Genomic DNA, 23902 nt, shown 5'->3' on the forward strand with positions numbered 1-23902 from the left:
CCTTTCACTCTAACTATAGCAGAGGGCACTCAGCCTCTCAAGAGGCCAGCTGCGCCTACGCTAGGACATCCTCCCCAAGAAGGAGATACAGCTTCAGCGTACACGGGCCGTCTGGCTTTGTGCCCGGTCTCCGTGCCCTCTTCCTCTCAACTAACCCTCCTGCCCCAACACCCAAAAGCAGTCCAGCTGAGAGAAGTCTAGACTAATCAAATTCTCCTAAGTATAAAGAAAGTTATCTTAATACTCATAAAACACTGGCCTGCCATTAGTGTTGTAGAAACTGGAGCATATAATGGAAAATGATAAATGGTCACAGGACACCTCGCAGCGGACTTTCAAGCTTCCAGGCTCCCAGCCAAGGGCTAATCCAAACAAAAAGGTACTGTTTACACTGATCAGCATTACACTTCCTTTTCATAATTTACTAGAACTGGGCAAAAAGTATAACAAATTTATACAACTTAGTAATTGTACAAACCATTAATTTAGCAAGACGATATTGGTTACAGTCACCAGAATGAAGACTCACACTGTTCACTGCCACTTCCGTGAAAAGTTCAGATAAATAAGTCACTGGCTCAAAGTCACAACAGAAGCGATTTAAACTTTACATACAACAGCAAAGGTCAATCTTCCACAACAGTACTGCAGACACAACCACTCAGAGGGTCTCCACGCTGCCACGTCATTACTGGAATGTTCTTCAGAGTCCATCTTCTCTCTCCAAGACCAACACTTGAACCATTAGATGTAATATAAAATAAGGAGTTCTTTATTATTTATATAAAACTTGTACATTAAAAACAATTAAGATTCAACAATTCCGCGGACCCCGAGGAAGCTAAGAGCTTCTGTGGGTCTACCGAGGAGCCCTGTGTGAACGTTTCAGTCACCAACCTCCTGGCCACAGGAATGAAGCAGACTCCTCCGGGGCCATTCACGTGGCGCCTCGTGGGCTCTGAAAGCTATTCCCCTTTCATTGGGCTCCACAAGCACGCCAGGGTTTCCTGGCGACATTAAAGGGGACTACCTTCTCTGGCCCAAGCTTAAAATGTTTGATCAGTGCACAAGTTGATTTTTATTTATGTCTTAAACACTTTCAATAAACTCCTAGCATAAGAAGCTTTTATTACAACATATACAGATCTGATACAGTTCTTTACAAAAAACCACCTAGATTTTTCTGCTCAATAAATTTAAGTGTCTTTTAAGAATTAAAGATGGCTTAGAGAAATGCTGTTTTTCTTTCAAACTTGTTTTCCACCTCTGAGCTCTGAGAGGTCAGACTTGTGAGTTCTTGATAAAGAGAGCCACCTGTGTCTAAGCAGTATTTATTAAGAGCCCTGGTACCTGTAACGAAGAAGGCAAAACTCTGTTTCTTAAAGCCTTAGGCTAGCATATATGTTCTAGCATTCTAGACCAACATCTATACTTAGACAAGCAGCCTCTCTGAACAAATAGCCTGCAGAAATTAATGCGGTGATTTGTTTTCTTGACGGAAAAGGATTTAGCACTGTTTAGCACATAATTCAGTAGTCTGGGAAAAAGAGTAATTCTTCCCTTGAAGAAAGCAGGTCCCCTTCTGAAGAATCACAACGGCTACCCCATAAAGAAATCAAAATAGACCAGCACCAAATGAAGTATTAGTTTACAAAAAAATAAACTTAGCTCTTATTTCTTATAGTTCTATAACCCAGACTTAATAAATTAACTATGAAATCAGTTTGTCAACTACAGTGTAATTTAAAAATCCATTTTCAACCATGGGGGGAAGGGAGGATGAAGAGGAGGGTCAATCTCACACTGATCATCATGAACTCCATGGATGTCAACACTTTTGGCCAGCTTGTATTCTCTTTCAGAAGTGAGCTGTAGATTACCATCTGTGAGGATTTAAAGCACGGTATCCATGTTCAGATCTTTCCAGAGAGCACGGCATGTAAAACACTACACTTTTTTCAGATCTGAGAAATCTGCATGGAAAGAAGGATCCCAGACCTTTCTGAAAGAGCCAAAAACCAAGTAGTCGTCTCACAGATCATGTCTATTCATCCTCAACACAACACCGCATTGAGCTTTTTAATTCACAGATTTTATGTTAGTCCTTTAGAACCCAATGCCCACGTTTCAGTTCAGAGCTGTCAGGCTATTCAAGCAGCCTTCTTAGCGCAAGTTCCTTGGAGGTCTTGTAAATTTATCTTTGACCTATGACAGAAAAAGACAGAGAGGAGATATACAAAATATCAAGGGTATAGAATTTTAAGTTAGAACTATTCTATCTGTATAGTAGGGTTTTGTACGTGTATCTTAAGTATAGGGGAAACACATTAAATAAATCTTTTAAGTTTTACCTGTTGTGAATCATGTGACTTTTGACGAGATGTCCGGCTGCCAACGCTGCCATCAGTGACAACTCCCCGGCCATCACTGTACCGCACACGATCCTGGCAAGCTGCCGGGCATTCTCCCCAGGGTTGTCCTTGCACGCTCCTTGAACACCTAGCATCTGCAGCCAGGGAGAGACACAGCAGGACTCAAAGTTATGGCAACAACTTCCTTTTCTACCAACGGAAATTAGAACTACGACGGCATCAGAACAGAACCTGACTCCATTGGAAGGACTCAATTTCCAAGATTTGATAGCCAGTACTGGCAATAACATACACCGCAGTGAACATAACATCCACAGCCTGGTTTGCAGGGGCACGTATTCAGAGGACATGAACATTTATTTGCTCTCTTAATTTACTTTCTCAATGTACTAAACATATGCCTCAACATGCTTACTTGGACACACCGGGTTCGGCTGGTGAGAAGCAAAAGAATGAAAAGACCAGCTAAAATACAGATGAGTGAGAAGTGCTGTTGGGCAGAAATAAAGAATCCCAGCGAGTCAGAACTAGGCTGGAAGTCCCCAGACTGTGGGGCTGAGGCGTCATACCTGTAAACAGGCTTGCTGAGGGAGCAGGTTGGTGCCACCGCCCACGGTTCCTATTTCTATAGACGGCATGGTGCAACTGATATACAAATCTTCATTTGTGGGACCACTTGCTTCCATTAAAGTAATACAGTTTGAACTGCCAACATTCTGTGCTGCATCCTGAAAAAAATAAAAACGAAGAGTATAAAACTTCTCTCACTTAGAAGTACAAGAGAGAAGTCAAGATGGGAGCCCTCACCTGTCCACAGGCAATGTAGATGGCAGTCACGATGTTTGCCGCGTGGGCATTGTAGCCTCCGATACTCCCAGCCATTGCAGAGCCTACCAGATTCTTATTAATGTTGACCTCAATCATAGCTTCTGTGGTAGTCTTTAATACCTAGCAGACAGAGTTGTACACATTTTACATGTTCTCCTGGAAGATTCAGGGCATGTTACCCAGATCTGTCTTTTTCAGTAAAGCAAGAGAGTTTAGATATGGCCCTGTTGATGCCTTGTCCTCAATACACAGTACCAGCCCAGCGTGCTCATGTGAATGCCCCACACGCATGGGCAAGATACAAGAGCCATCTTTAACATCAAGCATACGCCCATATATTCCACTTTACTTAGAACATTAGAATCCTTTCCCCGATTTTTAACCCAATGAAAGACTAACAAAATAAATCATCTAGTCACTCACTTCTCTCACAACCTTGGCTGGAATGACAGCTTCACAAACCACAGACTTTCCTCTTCCTTCTATCCAATTTATAGCAGCAGGTTTCTTGTCAGTACAGTAGTTACCACTAACTGCTAGAATCTGCATTTCAGGAAAATGCTCATGAAGTTTTGAAAGTGCCTTCTCTGTGCCCTGTCAACAGCACAACAAAATTAAAATGCACAAAGTTATTATAGATCAGAGGCTTTATTTGCATCTAATAACACTAATGAAGTACAGTAACTATAATATTTCTAAATACAATAAATATACTTCAAAAAAAGTGAGCATAAAACAACAGCAGCTTTATTAGCCATCACAGTGATGAATTTCTTGGGTATAGACTTCTACGGTTTCTAGGAATAAAAACAAAGTTCTTTGTAGTTCCTGATGAACGAGGACGTAAATGAAAACATAATGAGGATATTAGAATGGGAGAAGATATCTACAAAGGATTTATCAGATAAAGGGCTAGTATAAAAAAATCTATAAAGAACTTACCAAACTCTACACCCATAAAACAAATAATCTTATCAATAAATGGGCAGAGGACATGAACAGACATTTCTCCACAGATGACATAGACATGGCCAACAAACACATGAGAAAACACTCCTCATCACTTGCCATCAGGGAAATACAAATCAAAACCACAGAGATCCCACCTCACACCAGTGAGAATGGCTAAAATGAACTCAGGAAACAACAGATGTCGGGCGAGGATGAGAAAGGGGAACCCTCTTGCACTGTTGGTGGGAATGCAAACTGGTGCAGTCACTCTGGAGAACAGTATGGAGCTTCCTCAAAAAGTTGAAAATAGAGCTACCCTATGACCCAGCAATTGCACTAGGCATTGATCTAAAGGATACAAACAGGGATTCAAAGGAGCAGCTACACCCCAATGTTTACCACAACAATGTCCACAACAGGCAAAGTATGGAAAGAGCCCAGATGTCCATCGACAGATGGACAGGATAAACAAGTGGTATTACTCAGCCATCAGAAAGAATGAAATCTTGCCATTTGCAACAATGTAGATGGAACTAGAGGGTATTATGCTAATCGAGATAAACCAGAGAAAAACAAATACTGTATGATTTCGCTCATATATGGAATTTAAGAAACAAAACTGCTGAACATAGGGGAAGGGAGGGAAAAATAAATGCGATGAAAACAGAGAGGGAGGCAAACCATAAGAGAACACTGAACTCTAGGAAACAGAGGGTTGCTGGAGGGAAGGTGCAGGGGGAGGGGTAAGGGGTGATGGGCATTAACGAGGGCACCTGATGTAGTAGCACTGGATGTTATATGCAACTGATGAATCACTAAATTCTACCCCTGAAGCTAATAATATACTCTATGTTAACTAAATTGAATATAAATTTAAAAGTTTTTAATTTAACTAAATTTAAAAATGAATTTAAAAATACTCAGTGAGGATATAATACTCATAATCATATCACTGGGAGTAAGTAACTCAACCCATGATCAACATGTAATAAATTCCTTCTTCTAGTTATTCACATGTTACCTAAAAGCCCAAGTTACCAAGTCAATAAAGAGGAGTCAGACATAAAAGCAAATCCTGTTGTAAATGAAAGTCATTGGGAAAATGACTTACAAAAGTGTAAACAAGACTTCCAATTAACTGACATTAATTCAATCAATAACTCGTACCTCAATAACCAAAATACTTACTGGCAATTTTTTAAAAATGTGTTTTGTGGTAAAATACATGTGACCTGGAACTTACCCTCTTAACTATCTTCAAGTGTATAGGTAAGTAGTGTTAAGTACATTCACACTGTAGTGCACCCCATCTCCAGAACTCTTTTCATCTTAAAAAACAAACTCCAAACCCATTAAACAGCAACTCCCTATTTCCTTTTCTCTTCCCCACTTCTTTCTGTCTCTATGAATTGAACTAATCTAGGTACCTCATTAGTATGAATTTACTTAGCGTTTGGTCTTTTTTGTTAACCACATTATTTAACGTAGCAAGTGATCCTCAAAAGTTCATTTAGCATATATCAGATTTTCCTATTTTAATAATGGGGTTTAAAAACATCTCATTATATGTACATACTACATTTTATTTATCCATTCATCTGTCCATGAACACTTGGGTTGCTTCTACCTTTAGGCTATTGTGAATAATGCTGCCATGAACATGGGTGTGCAAATAAGTCTTTGAAACTCTCAATTCTTCTGGGTAAATACCCAGAAGTGGATTTGCTGGATCATAATTCTATTTTTAATTTTTTAAGGAACCACTCTACTGCTTTTTGCAACTTTTAAAACCTATGTATTTAGTCACTCTCTTTCAGAACGGTCCTTATATACAGGTAAACCACAAAATAAATCTTGCTAACCTAATGGACTTTAACACTTCACATTTGTGAATATTTGTAAATAACAAATATCAGTAGAATAAAATGTAAACCATACAGTCTTCTTATGGGGAGATAATAAATGGACTATACACATGAACTTGGCCTCTGACATACAAGTCTTGAGGTCTCTCAAAGAGGCGAGCTTTCAAAGTTTATAGGACCTCGTTAAGAAGCACTAACCCCAAGATTCTTCTCAGCCTTCTGAATAGACCCAGAGCATATATAATGCCAAGTTTAAACATATCAAATACAAACACTGGTCAAGAAATGCCTGATGAGTTATATGAATCAGTATTTAGCTTTCAATAAAAATCTTTCAATCAAGTAATCATTTGAGTAAGTAGTATATGTACATGACACAAAATTTAAAAATATAGGAGGGCATAAACAGTAAGTCTGCTCCCCACTCTTATCTCCCTGACACCAGTTCCCCTTCCCTGGGTCAATTGTCTTGCAAGTTCTATTTTAGTCTATCCAGGCTCACCTTTGAAATCATGTTCATCCCCATTGCATCACCTGACCTGGACTGGAAACGGATATAAAGATTGCGACCAGCCATACTCATATGAAGTTTCTGCAGACGTGCAAATCTGTAACCAAAACCAAATATTTTTTTGATTTGTTGAGAAGACGGAAGTTACCTTAAAAATCTAGTTCCGGGGATCCCTGGGTGGCGCAGCGGTTTAGCGCCTGCCTTTGGCCCAGGGTGCGATCCTGGAGACCCGGGATCAAATCCCACATCGGGCTCCCGGTGCATGGAGCCTGCTTCTCCCTCTGCCTATGTCTCTGCCTCTCTCTCTCTCTCTCTCTCTCTCTCTCTCTCTCATAAATAAATTAAAAAAAAAATTTTTTTTAATTAAAAAAAAAATCTAGTTCCGTTGATTTATTTTTACACATAAGAGAATGCTCATGGAGATTACTTATTATTTTCTTCTTTAACTAACATTATGTTAGAACACTAATTCAACTGTCTCATATGCCACATGAAGGGAAAGCTGCTGCACTCAGCCATCATCATACACAAACTTTAAAAGTCAAAAAATAAATAAATAAACAAACATACATATAAACTTGAACTAAATGGAGCTATCAATGGGGTGCCTGGGTGGCTTAGGTGGTTAAGTGTCCAACTCTTGACTTTCGCTCAGGTCATGACTCGGGGGATCTCAGCCTCACACATCAGGCTCCATGAACTGTGAAGCCTGCTTGAGATTCTCTCTCTCCTCCTTCTGCCCCTCCCCTCACTCATACACGCACCCTCTCTCTAAAAAAAAATAATAATAAAATGAAGCTAACATTTGTACTGATTATGTTACTTTATAAATTAATTTTCTGTATTCAAAGTAAATCTACTATCCAGATATTTACTTCTATCCTGCTTGGAAAATCTTTTTTTCAGGCAATTCCTCCCTATGGCAATTCTAAGTCAAAACTCATCTAGGACCAAGTAACAGTCTAATCAAAGTGAGCTTTGTAACACCAACACACAAAGAGACTAGCTCACGCTATTTTTTTCTATCTACTTGTATGGATTCTTTTGAATCAACATTATGCCCCCACCGACATCCCTGTAAACCAACCACAAATATTACTCATTTTGAATAAACGGTCTTAAAGGTAATATTTTGTTATGTGACCTGAAGCAGGCAGTATGTTAACAGGCTAACAGTTAAGTTTAGCAATCACAGAGGAGAACACTGGCTCTGAAATAAACATAAATGAATATATAAACCCACACACATACCTGCTGGTACTGTCAAAAGCCTCCTTTATCACTGTGAACCCTTCAGGTGTCTCAAGCCAGGCCTTCACTTCTGCAGAGTCACAAGCACGGGGAAGACGTACCACCGGGCCACGAGTCATCCCATCTGCAAGGATTCGACTGCTGGCACCTCCACCAAGCTACACAGAGGATGTTACAGAAGGACACGTTAATCCTGCAAACACTTCTGCTTGTCCCAAAAGGTGTCCTTGATTGTCCCCAATCTTTTCTCATTGCCTGGCTTAAGGGCATATCATAAAACAGGCAAATATACAAATGCCAACTTACACCTATTGCTCTGCAGCCTCTATTAGTGCTGGCCACGAGACAACCTTCTGTTGTGGCCATCGGAACCTGAAATTCTTTTCCATCCAAGCACAGAGGCCCTGCCACTCCAACAGGGATGGGCATATATCCAATAACATTTTCACAACAAGCTCCCATCACCTAAAAGGTAAAATTTGGCACCAAGTGAAAATCTGTTATTGCAAACAGCTCGTCATCAATAACGGTCTTCAAACTTAAACCTTTAGCGTATTTGTCAACAAAATCTTTTATTTACTCTTTTTTTAAAAAAGATTTTATTTATTTATTTTGAGGGGTTAGTGCAAGGGAATCTCAAGCAGACTCCCTGCTGAGCTTGGAGCCAACTCAGGGCTTTACCTCATGACCTTGAGATCACCACCAGAGCTGACACCAAGAGTTGGATGCTCAAACAAGTGAGCCACCCAGGCGCCCCTTTTATTATTCTTTAAAAGTATTTAAAAGTACTAAAATCGCAGAGTAATAACTACAAATAACAGGAAAAGTATTTTTAGTTTCTAGAATCTGTAATCATTAGCAGAATACAAAACTATAATAAAATGATTTTTAAAAAAGTTTTATAAAATGATGTACATAGGGGCACCTGGGTGGCTCAGCCAGTTAAGCGTCCACCTTTGGCTCAGATCATGATCCCAGAATCCAGGGATCCAGTTCTATGCATCCCATGTATTTGGGCTCTCTGCTCAGTAGGGAGCATACTTCTCCTTCTCCCTCTGCCTCCTGCCCCCGCTGCTTGTGCTGTCAAATAAATAAATAAAATCTTAAAAAAAAAAACAAACGATGTACATATAAAAGACTAATCAAGAAAAACTAAAAAAAAGCTGAAGAAAGCTGAAGAGTAAAGTAAAGCTAAAAGACTAAAAGCTACAAAGCAAACTTTCTCAAAACAAGAAAACAACATACCAAGGAGTAATTATAGTCCCTGTACGGTAGATACTGGAGAGAAGAAGGCTCTGGAAGTTTTCTGGAAAGTAACTGTCGGCGAATAGATACACCTCGTTCATGGGTTTCCATCAGAGTTTCCAACTTATAAGCTGGGATATGCTTAGCATTGACTAATTGGATGATCTCCGCATCACTAAGGAATTTTGCACCTTTCTAAAGAAATGCAAAAAAAAAAAGGGGGAAAGGAGGAGGAGTTGGTGTGAGGAGGAGGACAAAAAACTTGAAGTGCATTTCATATTCTTCATAATAAAGGCATTTAATACAAACAACACTCTCAATAGAGGAGAACCCAAAAAAGTTTGAAGTTCTGAAGGAGATGATTTGAATAGAAATAATATCAAAATGAAAGCAAATTCTAAAAATGACACTAAACAAATGTAAAACCAAAGCAATAAATTTTGCAAAAGTTCGTAAAAAAATAAATTCAAACTTAAGATTCCAATGCTCCCCCGCAAGTTGTGTTAACTCTGTATATAGGGATCCCTGGGTGGCGCAGCGGTTTAGCGCCTGCCTTTGGCCCAGGGCGCGATCCTGGAGACCCAGGATCGAATCCCACGTCGGGCTCCCGGTGCATGGAGCCTGCTTCTCCCTCTGCCTATGTCTCTGCCTCTCTATCTCTCTCTCTATGACTATCATAAGTAAATAAATAAAAAATTAAAAAAAAAAAAAACTGTATATAGCAAGACAATTCAAGTATCACTACGCACATCAATAGGAATGAGGGAAAGTGAAAGAAAAACAAACCTGATGCTACTCTCACTCACGTGCACATAAATTAAGAATGAATCACATTAAGCAGATATGACAAAAACAATATTCACATTAAAGCCTGATTGGACTCATACGGTCATGGAGACAGAACACTCACTCACATGTCACTAAGGAAAACAAGCTTTTTCGTGGGCATCAAGCTTACTTTAAAAGCAAATTAAAAACAAAAAAAAACTTTCTTCGGTTTTTGAAGCTTGTTTTTGAGTTAAACCTTTTCTAGGTCCCAAAACACTCGAGAATAGAGTAGTGGCTTGTCTCTCTGGCAAACAGTAATAAAGTACAAAGAGCATTGACTTTGAGCCAGTAAATCTTGGGACTCTTGATCTTAGCTTTATTTCCTAAGTGTATTACTTTGGGAAAGTAAGCTTCCTGGAGCCTCAGCTTTCTCTTTCTCATCTGAAAAATGGAGATAATTCCAACTATCTCACAAGGTTGTGGGAAATAAATAAATAATTTACTACCTGTAAACTACACAACACAACACCCGGAACTTAACAGGTACTCGATAGCTATAATTTCTTTCCTTCCTCTAATAAATAAATAAAAAAAAAACAACTCCTTTTCTTAGGAAAGATATAAAGCTTGAGTTAATTTTATTTTCCTCACCTCTGCATTCCCAAGTATCTGTAGACATTCTTCATTAGGCCGAGGCTCCATGGGAAGTTCAATTTCAGGTTCCTGTGTCTCTACTTCCACCAAAGTATCAAGTAAGGAGGAGTTACCAACCACAAACGTAGCTCTGCTTGAGGTGTCAGTTTCTGCCACAAAGGGTTTTATGACCTCAACTGTTCAAGAGATCGAAAGAAATCTCACAACATGGAACATAGGTTTTGTTTTGTTTTTCCTTTCCCCCACCACACGTTGGAGACCTTGAGCCCGGTCCCAGGAGACCGTAGGAAGGATCTGAACATAAGTTTTAAAATGAACTCAACTTCTTGACAAATCACGAATGGAAAAACAGAAAAAAAACAAACGAGAAATCACCTTTTCTTTCTCTGTTTATCCTTGTCTCCTCCTCTGCTGCATGGACTTTCTGGCTATTCCTGACCAGCACAGGTTCACGTCTACAACAATCATCTGGGACTTTTTTGGGGGTCACTACAGGCGATGTTATAGGGTTTTTTAATGAGAGTGTAGATTCGGTCTCAGCTTGTTCAAAGAAGATATACTTGACAGCCAGAAGGAGAGCTAAACCTAGGGTAACAACTTGTTCAATATCCATGCTGATCATTCTAAATTAAAAAAAGCAAATTAAAATGTTATTACTCAGAAATAAGAAAGGCTCAGCCTAAACTTTTAGTAACACAGAGTGCTATGATTAATACACAACAAAGCAGGTCTCGGGGAACTTACTTGGAGAGATAAAACTGCCAAAGGGAAACACTTGGTTCAATTCTCTTGGACACATTTTCATCCAGTCCTAAAGAAACCCTGGAGTTTTCTGATGTACTGTTTTGAGGAGAAGGATCTGCTATCCAGCGACTATGGGCATGAACAAGAACCAAGCCTAGAGACTGAAATAAAAGGTCATGAATTATGTATCCTCTGCATGTCAACTTCTCATCCTTAGCATCTGGATAAGCAGACACTGTCTCCCATGGCTTCCCCTCAGCGTGAAAACCACGCCCTATACTTGCCCCGTGACTAAGGCAATGGTCCCCTGAACTACTGAAAACATTTCAAACAATGGGTTTTCAAAGAGATGTCAAGTAGAGGAACTTGAAAAATCTGTTCAGAGAGAGAGGAGGACCCTCAAATAAATGAGGCACAAGGAAAGAAAAAAGGTAGAGGAGCATCAATCAAAGAGACAAAAATTGCAGAAAGCTAATAGGAAGAAGAAAAAAAAGTCGAAAAGCAGAATATGACACTGGAACTAAAGATACTAAAGGAAGAAGAAAACTATATAGTTACCATAATCATCTTAACTCTCTGAGTAACAGGATTTGGTTTATTTTCTTCTTCTTCTAAAACTCGAGCAAAATGGCTCAGTTGCCAAATAGGACGACCCTCGCGGCTTTCCCGAGAAAGCTACAAAATAAACCAGTGTTACATTAGAAGGTACGGATTTTATTTATGTGAATGGATGTGATGAGAAACATTACTCTTCTGTTAATACCATAAGTAAGAACTGCTCTTACCTCTAAAACCAAGGAAACGCAAGCTGGGAAGAAAGTCATAAACACGAAGTAGTTGGCAAGAACTGACATACAGCCAAAGCAGCACATAATTTCAAGTTGACGCACCCCTGGTTAGAGAAAAATTAAATGTATAATTAGTACAGTACATGTATTTTTGATGCTGCATACATCACAGGGACTTTTCCTCTCAGTAGACAAATATGAGAAAATATTAGTATAATACGAAGCTCTTTGCTATCTCCTAGAAGAAGAATGAGGAACTCTGCGGTGATGCCAAGCCTTAGAGCACAGAAGGAATAGCTAGCTCCCTCAAGAAAGGAGAGCTGGTCTTCTCCATCATCTCCAACCCGCACATTGCCAGGCATGGCTGCTGTACTTCACACACATCTGATAATCCCCTTTCCCCACATGGTAGCACTCTGTTGGCCAGGCTACACTAATGAGCAAACCTCCCATTGCTGGACCCAATTCCACTCTTTACCAGAAAAGCAATACACCTGTGGATCAAAGACTCTCTATAAAACTTACTACCAGCTATGCCATTCCTGATACAGTACCGTGATATACTGTAGAGTACTACTCAACTCAAATTTCAATGTAACCTCTACTGTATCTATTTATGCTCTTATAATTTTAGTTAATTTCACTGATCTGTTTAAAAAATTAAATAAATGCAAAGGCAACTCAAGATCCAAAATTAACAAACATCCCACTACAAAATGTTAAGTTACCTCTTGGTAATCTTCCCAAATATAAGGTTAACAGATTATAGAGCTGAAAAAGACCTTCGACTACCAAATCTTATTCCCTCAACATTACAAATAAACTTGAATATAAAACATATTTCTGATGCCACTCATATTAAAAATAAAAATATTTTGAAAAGTAAATAAAAAGCTATTCCCTCTTATAAAACCAACGAGAATATAAAAAACTCAACAGAGTATTTCATTTTTGAATTATAATAGATCATTTGGCTAAACAACAGAAAACATATATTGTATTTTTCTTAAAATTCTACAGCATTGTATCAACTACAAAAAAAAAAAATCTACGGCAATTACTCTCAAATTTGGAAATTCAAGAGAAAGCATAACTATAACAACAAAAGCATTATTACCAGTACTTTAGAGAGTAGCCAAATGTAATCTTCAAACTTGAGACCACAGAAACAATACTTGACAGATGCTTTTACAACCTGGTTATCCAGTTTCCCTCTGCACAACAGTTAACTACTGTTATTGCCATATGCTCTCCTGGCATTCTTCCCCACTCCATCCCAGAACAGTCTCTCTGTGCCACTTTGCTACTACACAAAGAAACAGCATCAATCTATATACTTCCAAGTTAAGACTTCTTTCTTTTTAGTGGCTTTCCAAAGGGTTACTTCCTTGTTAATATGTTATACCTGTCCTTTTCTACCCTAAGCCAAATCCCTAATTATACCATTTCTGTATAGCTGTATATGCCTCCTAACTGGCTTCTCCAACTATAAATCTGTCTACTTCTCTGACTCAGCATGCCAAAATTCATCACCCTACTCTCCACATCAGTTTCAAATGAATAATCCTTGGTTTCATGGCCTACTACCAGTTTCTGACTAATCTTCATCTTCCTATATACTCCTTTGTTTGAATAAAATCACAAAGGTATGCTTTCACCCAATCAAAAACATTTTTCTTGATGGTGCTGGTGGTTATATAACTACATTTGTCAAATCCAAGACTATACCTCAGAAGTAGATTTTAAGGAATGTTCATTTTGAAAAATATTTAAAATGCCTTCTTTGCTAAATGTTGAGAGATTTTAAAACAAAATAAATAATAAATTTATGTTTCTCAGAAAAAAATATATTTAATATACTACCTAGTGAAGAGACCTCAACTAATAATGACAACTAACTACTTTCATCAAAACTAGATAATTTACTTTGAAAGAATGAAGCGCTTTAACGAGGACACTCAGATACCAGGAAACAGACTAGAATGGTAGTTATAAAGGGTAGCTACCTGAGAAAGCCATAAAGTCTAGTCTTAATGATTAGGAAACCTTAACAACAGCATGATATATTCATTCTGGAAAATTTCCAAACCAGGCCACAATTTTTGTCCTATATAACAGAAGTCCTATGTCTGATATTTAATATCTCTCAACTCTCCAATTAAAGATTAAGAAACAAAAAAAAAAGAAACAAAAAAAAGAAAAAAAAAAAAAAGATTAAGAAACATGTGTTGAGACTAATGCTAGGTACTCAGTAATACTGCATACCATCTGATTAAATCTTCCAGAACAGCCTATTAGGTGGATCTAACATAGATCCGGCCCACTCCTGATTCTTGCACTATCTCCTACATGACAATTAAAACACAAGCAACCAAGTCACTAATTTAGTCTGGGCAACAGCAGGAGCTGGAAGGTGCTTTCCAGATGAGACCTAGAACACAATTTTGATTAAAACTAAACAAAAATAAAAAACAAACACTACAAAGTCATCAAAACAATGGTGCATAGAAAGAGAAGGTAACAATAGTGAAAAATAAATTAGTAACCTGCTACTAAATTTTCACAAAAGCAGACAGACATAAGGTCAGATAAACCCACATACTCATTCAATTAAAACCTTTTAAGAATAACATCAGACTTTAAAAATTTAAGAATTAAGAATAATCAATGCAGTCTAAGATATTTTTCTTTCCCTTCATCTACAAACTTATTTCAAAATATATTAAAAGGGACTCCTGGGTGGCTTAGCGGTTTAGCGCCTGCCTTCAGCCCAGGGACTCTGATCTCAGAGTCCCAGGATCGGACTGATGAGTCCCACATCAGGCTCCCTTCCATGGGGCCTGCTTTTCCCTCTGCCTATGTCTCTACCTCTTTCTCTCTGTGTCTCTCAAGAATAAATAAATAAAATCTTTAAAAAATATATATATTAAAAATCGCTTACAAACCTGACATGGTACCAACTCCAATCACCAGACACTCTACAAGAGCATCAAGGGTGAACGTGGGACCTAAAATTGCCATTCCACGAGCAATATTTTCCCGTACTTCATCCTAAAAATACAGACGAAACATAGCAATGAGGGTAAGGTACAAAACAACTTTTACAAACATTAGAGAGCATTCTAGGGCCTCCACTAAAATCTAATTTGCTATACGATGAGTAAAATAGACAATGTAAAACCACTAACAGGCATTCCAGATGTAAAGGATTAAGAAAAAGGTCATATACAGTGCCCTGCTTTCCCTTTCCACTGAGTGAGATGCTTCCTGGGAAGACTGCTTTGAGGCAGTGCATCATTCCTGCCAGTTAAGTATCTCATAATGAAATACTACAACATTTTATATTTGGCTACCACTGACAGTTCTTAGTTGCAAATTTTTTGAGAACTTGTTAATACTATGAAACTTAAACCATATTTTTGTCAACATGCTCAAGTGGTCAAGATATTCATCAAATACATCATCAAGGCAGAATTACACGCTGCTTTATTCTCAGGTACTTTGATGCAAGATTATTAAAAACTTTAGTTTATTAAAAAACTTTAGTGACTCATGAACACTAAGATAAAACTTCAGATGGAAAATGTTGGTGTTAATACTAAAGTTTTAGAAATAAATCTACCAATGGAGACTCTCTTCCATTACATCCTGTCCTGTTCTGATAGTTTCAGTAGGTAGATGCTCTTACTTATCCAAAAGTCTTACTACTTTAATTTCTAAAGTCTTCGAAGTAGGAAAATGGGGGAAGATTCCAAATTCCAGAAAATATGGAATTATAATTAAGTTGTTAGGTTAATGGGACAGTTCTTAGGGCACCTAAAATGACTGTCTTAAGACTTGACTAACTTAAAACTGTGGACAACTCCTGAATCTTGAACTAGGAAGAAACTACTAATGCTTCCTATTACTGTGAGCAAACTGAAAAAAAGGAGTACTATTAAATTCATATCTTAAAAATAATACTTACCTGTGAGTTGGAACTGAGGGCAAATTTTGCTAGAGCACTTGCTCTGGAAAGGTCAATCAGAAGTAGGAAGAAGGGTAAAGCTTCACTGGAAAAAAAAAAAAAATCAAGATGACCAGGTACATTTAATAGGAAAAGAATGTGGCTTAAAAATGCTTTCTAAAATAAAACAACCGCCTCATACTTTAGCATGTATACCTTTTCTGTAGCCCAAAAGATACACCTTCTCCTGACTCCCCTTTGACATCCTCAAAGCTAAACATATGCATTGCTCAAAATATTTGTTAAAAATGTAATATATACATATATATATTTTAAGATTTTATTTATTTATTCATAAGAGACAGAGAGAGAGAGGCAGAGACACAGGCAGAAGGAGAAGCAGGCTCCCCACTAGGAGCATGATGGAGGACTCAATCCCGGAATTCCTGGATCACACCCTGAGAGCCTAAGGCAAACGCCCAACCGCTGAGGCACCCAGGCATCCCCAAATTGTAAATATATTTACACAGAAACACCTTTTGATAATTTGATAGCAAAATATCATCCTAAGTAAAAAATATATCTTTGAATTAGCATGGGGAAAAGAACTGAAATATATTTAATTTTTTTCTTTAATCACTATTTATGGAAGGATAAACTGAACAAGCTTTCTGGAGACAGCTGGCAATAACAGCACTCTGAAAACTTACACAGCCATGGTCTCATATCCTAAGATTGAATATGAACACAAGTTTAGCCACAGAGACATTCATCAGTGTTATTAATAGAGGAACTTAAATAACCTAACAATCTAATCCTAAAGCATTAATGAACTATAAGATATTCAGACAAGGGAATACTAGACAACCATTACAAATAATTAATTTAGCATTAAGAACATGCAAAGATGGTGAGAACTATTACTAGGCATAAAGAAGTTATAAAGGCATAGAAGTCATACGATCTCAGAATTTTTAAGCATAAAAAACGTGAGAAAGGATATATACCAAAATGTTAAAAATTATTAGCATTTGCTAAATGAAGGAATGAAAAATTTCCCCATATTTCTTATAAACTTTTGAAAACATATATATTATAATACTGTATAGCTTGGAGAAGAACAGTTCTTAATAATATATATTCTGAAAAAAAGTATATTTATCTTTTAAATACTTACTTCAAGCCTGTCAATTCTTTATCTAAGAAATGAATGACAACTGTACTGAACACAAAACTTGAAAAAATTGTGAAGAGGCCAGCAATACCTAAAATGACAAAATTCAAACTGAAAAAAATCATCCTTTGTTACAAAAATAACATACAGTCCTATAAAATATTCTGAAAGAAAGTATTATTTTCTCCAGATTCTTATGATCTCAAATATTAGGATGTTTACTTCCATAAGGAATCCACTGAATGCATGCATTCAGTAAGCAATATCCATGTTTCCATATGTAGGATTTGAACAAAGAAAAATATGGACTTCCATAGCAAATTAAAAATTTGACAGAACAAAGAAGTTAAATGTATAAAATGATTACCCAAAATATATTTTGATCCAAGTTGACGTAAATTCTGGAACTGGAAGTAAATATACAGGATTGCTATGCATCGTGTTATTGTCAGAATTATAATATCACTGCTTAAAACATCCTATTGGAAGAGATAGAAAAAAGCAGCTTTACCTTTTAAAATAAGTAAGAATTTTTATTTTGTATGCATCACTAGTTTATAATATCACGATAATACAAATATAGGCACAAGTCAAATAAAAATATTAAATATGCAAATAAAAAATTAAACCCAATTTTTAGAAAATCCACTGTTTAAAGCCAATCATTTTTCTGTTAGTCACTTTTAAAGCTATTATTTTCTCAAGTAAAGTCAATTACACTCATTTTATGCAGAAAAGGCAAAAAGCGTATTTCCAAACAAAAAGTAAATGGAAGCTTGAGGCAAGTTCATGAATACTAAAGATAAAGATTTTATTTGCAATTTTTTTTTATTATAGGGTCACCAAGAGGAAGATACTCTTCAGAAACTGAAAATGTGATTTAATTAATTTCACAAACCTCTTCAAACTTTGGACACTCATAATTCCAACCACAGATCTTATCGTTACCAGTAAACATGTTCATGGACATCATACAGATGGTCAGTGTCACTGTCCCCACTATTACTTCCCAAGGATGGGAGGCCACAAAAAGGCCGTGCATTCGGAAAAGTCTTGACAACATTGTAGCTACAGAATCCTTGGATCCTGGAAGGAATATCAAGTGTGAACATTTAGTACAGAGCTCACTGTATTTTTAGGAAAAGATTTTAAGATTTTGCATTGTAAACCCTGCTTTTGTAGGCACAGTATCTTATATATATGAATAATACTCTTTGATAGTGTTCCTTATTAGTTATGGAAAATAATTACAAAATTAAAATAAGAGGACTCTGATATTACTTTTTTACTCACAAAACTTAAATCCTCTATTAGTCACTAGCAACCAACTTAAAAACTAGCTATTTCTTACAAGTTGTATGAATTTAAGCATTTATGATGAACCCAAATAAATATCTCAGCCCACAACATTATCTGAGCCAAGGAGGACAGCAATAAAGCAGAAAAAAGAAGTGAGAAACAAATACTCGCATTTGTTTTCTAATTACCATTATCCTGGTATAAAATGCCCACGAGCACCCTCTATATTCTCCACATTCTTGTTACCCAAAAGGCAAATACCAATCTACATGTTAAGTATCCTCCTCAAAAGCAGGGGTCCATTATTACACTTTTCCATACCAGCTAATATATGACATAATGTTAGTAGCAAAAGGTTGTTTAATAAAACTTCCTACTGCTGTTTTTTTTTTTAATTTTTTATTTATTTACTTATGATAGTCATAGAGAGAGAGATAGAGAGGCAGAGACATAGGCAGAGGGAGAAGCAGGCTCCATGCACCGGGAGCCCGACGTGGGATTCGATCCTGGGTCTCCAGGATCGCGCCCTGGGCCAAAGGCAGGCGCTAAACCGCTGCGCCACCCAGGGATCCCCCTACTGCTGTTTTCACCAGAGAAAGTCTTTCTCCAAATTTTACAGCTAATAAAATGCCACAACAGTACTGGAAGAGGAGGATGGCTGGCCAAAATGGGTATCTATGACATTCAAAAATTCCCCACAGACCATACAGGTAATTTTTTTAAAAAAATTATTTGAGGGGATCCCTGGGTGGCGCAGCGGTTTGGCGCCTGCCTTTGGCCCAGGGCGCGATCCTGGAGACCCGGGATCGAATCCCACGTCAGGCTCCCGGTGCATGGAGCCTGCTTCTCCCTCTGCGACTATCATAATAAAAATTTAAAAAAAAAAATTATTTGAAAGAAAGAGAGAGAAAGAGAGAGAGCGCACACACAGGAGGAGGGGCAGAGAGAGAGAAAAATCCCAAGGAGACTCCCTGCTGGGCACGGAGCCTGGCATTGGGCTTGATCCCAGGACCCTGAGATCACACCACATGAGCTGAAATCAAGAACTGGATGTTTAACCAACTGAGCCACCTAGGCGCCCTTGGAGAGTAAGTCTGATCTAACGACCACCAGAACTAAACTTTCCCGTCTGTTGGCTAAATTACAATAATTTCGATATTCTGATTTAAAAAAAAAAATCTGATATAGTCACTGGTCTCTAATACAGGAACATGTAAGCCTTCTTATACTAAAATTAACGCTTACAATAAGCATATTTAACTACCCATAGAAATCTATTTCAAATTAAGGTTTAGGGGATCCCTGGGTGGCTCAGCGGTTTAGCACCGCCTTCCGATCAGGGCGTGATCCCGGAGATCCGGGATCGAGTCCCACGTCAGGCTCCCTGCATGGAGCCTGCTTCTCCCTCTGCCTGTGTCTCTGCCTCTCTCTCTCTCTCTCATGAATAAAAAAATAAAATCTTTAAAAAAAAAAAATAAGGTTTAAAAAGTAAGGCTACTGATTTGACACACTAGCAGGAATTCTGATGAATCTTATGTTTGTGGTAATAACTACGAAAATGACTCACTTAACTGAAAACAGAAAATTAAAGGCAACAAATGAAGAAAAAGAAAGTTAATTACTCTATCTAAAGGGTTAAGGGAAAGAAAATAAGAGTAGCTTTTAGGAACCAAAGCAATTCCTGAGCGTCACCCCCCCCCCACTGTGTCACCTGATATGCTCCCCATTTCAGCTGCACCAGGCCAGGGACAGCTGGCTTTCCCATTGCAGGTGACAATCTTTCATTGGATCAATTGAATCATGAAATCAATTTTGTGAGTAAGAACATTGTTTAATAAAATAAAATAGAAAAAAATAGCTGTAGGTAAGACTTTAGTATGGGTAGATATCGTTTCTTGAAACTTGATGTTCAACTATACATACATAGTTGAGTGTCTATAGTTCCAATATAACATATACTACTTACTGTGTGTCTCAATTTTAAAAGGCTGGCAGTCACTAATATCTATAAATGTGGCATGCATCTGCCTGTGCTTATTCGTGCTTTTCAACCTTCCTCCCTGAGTCTTGTTCCTCATTTTATCCTCCAGAACCTTGCACCCACATACAGCAGTTGCTCAACAAATACCTGCTTAATTAAAAATAAACTCATAAACTACAGCAACATGTATTTTATTGACCCATCTTAAAATACACCTAAAAATGACTTTAAGTTAACAAAAGATAAATATAACTGCCCACCTGCTAACCCCTCCCCCCCCCATTTAAAGGCTGAATGCAGACTATTCAGGGAACATATTAAAGGAGAATGGGGTAGGGAAGAGAGGCTACAGTCTAAACACTGTTTCTGAAAGTGAGTAACAAAAATAGTTTCTATTAAATGAGTAGGGACTCGGACTTAAAGTACTGTAGATTTGAATCTTAGATTTGAATCCTACTTCATTACAACCAAAAGCCTCATAAGAGCCTAGATTTTCAGGATAGTTTTCTATCTTATATTTATATAATATCTTATATTAAAAATTTTCAGGATAGTTTTCTTATATTTATATAATATCTTATATTAAAAAAAACAAAAACTGTGCTCGCTTTAGCAGTACATATACTAAGATTAAAAAACAAAAACCAAAACCAAACTGGTCTAAAGGATCAACTAGTACTGATGTTCCAGAAAAAGAATCAACTAAAAATACATATCAACACTAGATCAAAATGAGTCTTTAACATTCTCTCCCGACCAAAAAAACTTTCAAAACTCTGAACTTAAGAGTATTGCCTATTAAGTCAATGTATTCTTCAGTATTAAAAAGCTAATTCAATTGAATTAAAATCTGAGCTTGCTACCAGGAAGGCACCCCAATTTGATCACAAATTGGTTATCATGAACCCATAATTATATATTAGGCACATAATGTCCCTTTAAACGATATCATGGTAGCACTGTCACTTCTTTCCTAGATATGAACTCATCTTTGCAACATTCAGAAAAAAAATTGCATATGATCCTGTGAACCAGTCCCAAAAAGCAAAGAAGCTCAACTATTTGGAAATACAAACTCAGTAAGAGGACGTATGAGGTGTGTCTAAAGCAACCATGATTGTACACCATCTCATCTTTCAGGAGCACCCTCCCCATTTCCCTGTGGTTATGCAAAGTATTTAAATGCCAAAGAATCTAGTCTTCCACCTTCATCAGCAGTTGCAAGTGGCATAAGCAGGCTACAGGACAGCACCTGCAAATTCAATGGACACTATTTAGGCCATGCTGAAGTAAAAACATTTTACTTTAAAAAAAAAAAAATCAAACTCAATAGGCAATGTATGCCCTGCTTACACACACTGAAATAGGCCACAAACCTTTCACAGATCCTTCAAAAGTAAAGATGACTTAAATCCAATGGAATCCTCAAACTCCAATCCCGGACGTTACAGAAACCACCTACCATGGCCAATTGCAGAAAAGAATGCTTTGGCATCCACCTCCATCTCTCCTCCCACCTCGCACTCCTTCTGTGCCACACGTTCTAGTATTTGATTACACATCTTTCAAATTAATTGCTGTGTACATTTTCTCTGAAGCCAAGAACCATGCCTTACATTGAGTCACTTTTAGTTCCAACAGGATCTAGCATTCTGATGCTCAACCTAGTATCCTAGGGGGAAAATCTTGCACTGGAAATCAGGAAACCTGGATTCTGCACCCAATTCTATTACATGCTTGTAAGTCCTATCTTCATTTCTGTGAGTCACATCTCTATTCACTTACTAAGCTACAGCTCCAAAGTTATTTGACAAAGACAAGTATTAAGTGTAAAAACTTGGGAAGCTGCTACTTTTGTGAGATCTTTTTTATTTTAAAGGTCAAATTTCAAATACCTGCAATTGCATATGGGTCAACCTAAATAGTTACCGATGTGCAGGTAGTTACCCAAACGTGGCTTAAAAAGCACATCACACAAGAATAAAAAAGAGCGTGCGGGCTCACATCACACGCTGCGTCCTGAAAGGCTCACGCCACGCGCGGCACTTGGTATGTTAACGATTCATCTTTGCACATTTTTTTTAACCTTCACGTTACAAAATCCCATTTGTCCTCACTACCAAGTTTACCACAAATCCTGGAAAGCCACAACAAAGCCGGTGGATTCCACCGTGCGCCAGGCCTTTGCCGGATCACCTCTAAACCAGATAACGTCTTTCGCTGCGTGGGGAGCGAAGGGCGTTCAGCGGCAAATGCCGCATCCTCCGCCTTAGGAGGCTGAAGGCGCGACTATGGGGCTGGCGGGAGCCGCCCGCGACCCTCCCCACGCGCCTGCACCCGCGCCCGGGACGCGGAAGCCCTCAGGCGGGGGGCGGAGGGCGAGCGGGGCCCCGAAGTCGCCGGGCCAGCCTCCCCCGCGAGCTGCCGGCCCCGAGGACCCCGCCGGGGCGCCCACGCCCACTCCCTCAGGCCCCGACGGCGACCGCGGCCCAGCAGGAGGCCGCGCCTCAAGGACGCCTCCCGCCTGGCTCCGCGGGGCCGCCGCCCGGGGCCGGGGGAGCGCTAACCCCGCCGCCCCCGGCCCTGAGCCCGCCGCCCCCGGCCCCGGCCCCCCGGCCCTGAGCCCGCCGCCGCCGCCGCCGCCTCACCTCCGGGTCCCACTGGAGGCTCCGGCCGTCTCAGCGACCGCGACGCGAAGCGGAAGGAACCTCCGCACACGCAGCCTCGGGCCGGCGCGGCCCGCGACCAATGAGCGAGTATCGTCCGATCGCCCCGCCAATGGCCGCGGCGCCGCTCGGCCTCCCGGCGCCGCGTCACGAGCCGTTGTCCTAACAACGCCCCGCGCTCCTCGGCGGCCGGGCCGCACCGCACCACCTCTCACCACGGGCCCGCCAGCCAATAGCCGGCCGCGCCCCGGGGCCGCCGCCTGCCGATTGGCCTGCGGGCCGCGGGGGCGCGAGCGTGCAAGCCGCGGCGAAGGCGATAGGGGGTCTGGCGGGTGGGGCGCCCGCGGCCGGGCGGCGGGGCCCGGGCGCTCGGGGGCGCTCGGGGGCGGCCCCGCGGACTGACGGCGACACACGGAGGGACGACGAGGCGGAGCCGAAAAGCGACGGGGCGGCCGCGAGGTGCATCCCCCGAGGAGCGCCGGCCGCGCCCTTCGTCTTCCCTCTGCCCCCCCGTGCCTCCCCGTACCCTCCGTGCCCTCCGTGCCCTCCGCGGCCCCCCGTGCCCTCAGCCCCCCCTCGTGCCTTCCGCGCCCTCAGCGCCCTCCGCCGCCCCCGTGCCCCCCGTGCCCTCAGCCCCCCGTACCCCCCCGCGCCCTCCGCCTTCTCTCTGCCCCCGTACCCCCGTGCCTTCTGCCTTCCCTCTGACCCCTCCGCCACCCCGTGCCCTCCATGCCCTCCGCCCCCCTCGTGCCTTCCGCGCTCTCAGCCCCCCACGCCCTCCGCCCCCCCGTGCCCCCCGTGCCCCCCGTGCCCTCCGTGCCCTCAGCCCCCCCCGTGCCCCCCGTGCCTTCTGCCTTCC

The 23902-nt window shown here is 40.0% G+C and overlaps 1 protein-coding gene across 5 annotated transcripts in view; it reads right to left on the reverse strand.

The window, feature by feature from the left end:
- Nucleotides 1–395: 395 nt before the first annotated feature.
- HMGCR (3-hydroxy-3-methylglutaryl-CoA reductase) overlaps nt 396–23902 on the reverse strand; it is a 103211-nt gene continuing 79704 nt past the window's right edge. Inside the window, exons 1-21 of one of the 5 annotated variants that reach the window (XM_041751880.1) lie at nt 23026–23131; nt 21584–21629; nt 17996–18183; nt 17465–17576; nt 17101–17188; nt 15945–16029; nt 14923–15028; nt 11975–12081; nt 11748–11864; nt 11190–11350; nt 10821–11068; nt 10443–10621; nt 9024–9218; nt 8085–8243; nt 7779–7936; nt 6519–6624; nt 3624–3794; nt 3180–3320; nt 2942–3100; nt 2352–2506; nt 396–2205 (exon numbers count right to left, since the gene is read on the reverse strand). In XM_041751880.1, coding sequence (XP_041607814.1) covers nt 2151–2205; nt 2352–2506; nt 2942–3100; nt 3180–3320; nt 3624–3794; nt 6519–6624; nt 7779–7936; nt 8085–8243; nt 9024–9218; nt 10443–10621; nt 10821–11068; nt 11190–11350; nt 11748–11864; nt 11975–12081; nt 14923–15028; nt 15945–16029; nt 17101–17188; nt 17465–17576; nt 17996–18183; nt 21584–21608 — 2715 coding nt within the window. In that variant the 5' untranslated portion in view covers nt 21609–21629; nt 23026–23131 and the 3' untranslated portion in view covers nt 396–2150. Of the gene's footprint in view, nt 2206–2351; nt 2507–2941; nt 3101–3179; nt 3321–3623; nt 3795–6518; nt 6625–7778; nt 7937–8084; nt 8244–9023; nt 9219–10442; nt 10622–10820; nt 11069–11189; nt 11351–11747; nt 11865–11974; nt 12082–14922; nt 15029–15944; nt 16030–17100; nt 17189–17464; nt 17577–17995; nt 18184–20362; nt 21515–21583; nt 21630–21753; nt 21774–23025; nt 23157–23902 lie in introns of those variants that run through there. The other 4 variants (XM_041751881.1, XM_041751883.1, XM_041751879.1 and 1 more) reach the window with 4 other exon arrangements.

This window comes from Vulpes lagopus, chromosome 4 (assembly GCF_018345385.1).
Source record: "Vulpes lagopus strain Blue_001 chromosome 4, ASM1834538v1, whole genome shotgun sequence".
Lineage (NCBI taxonomy): Eukaryota > Metazoa > Chordata > Mammalia > Carnivora > Canidae > Vulpes > Vulpes lagopus.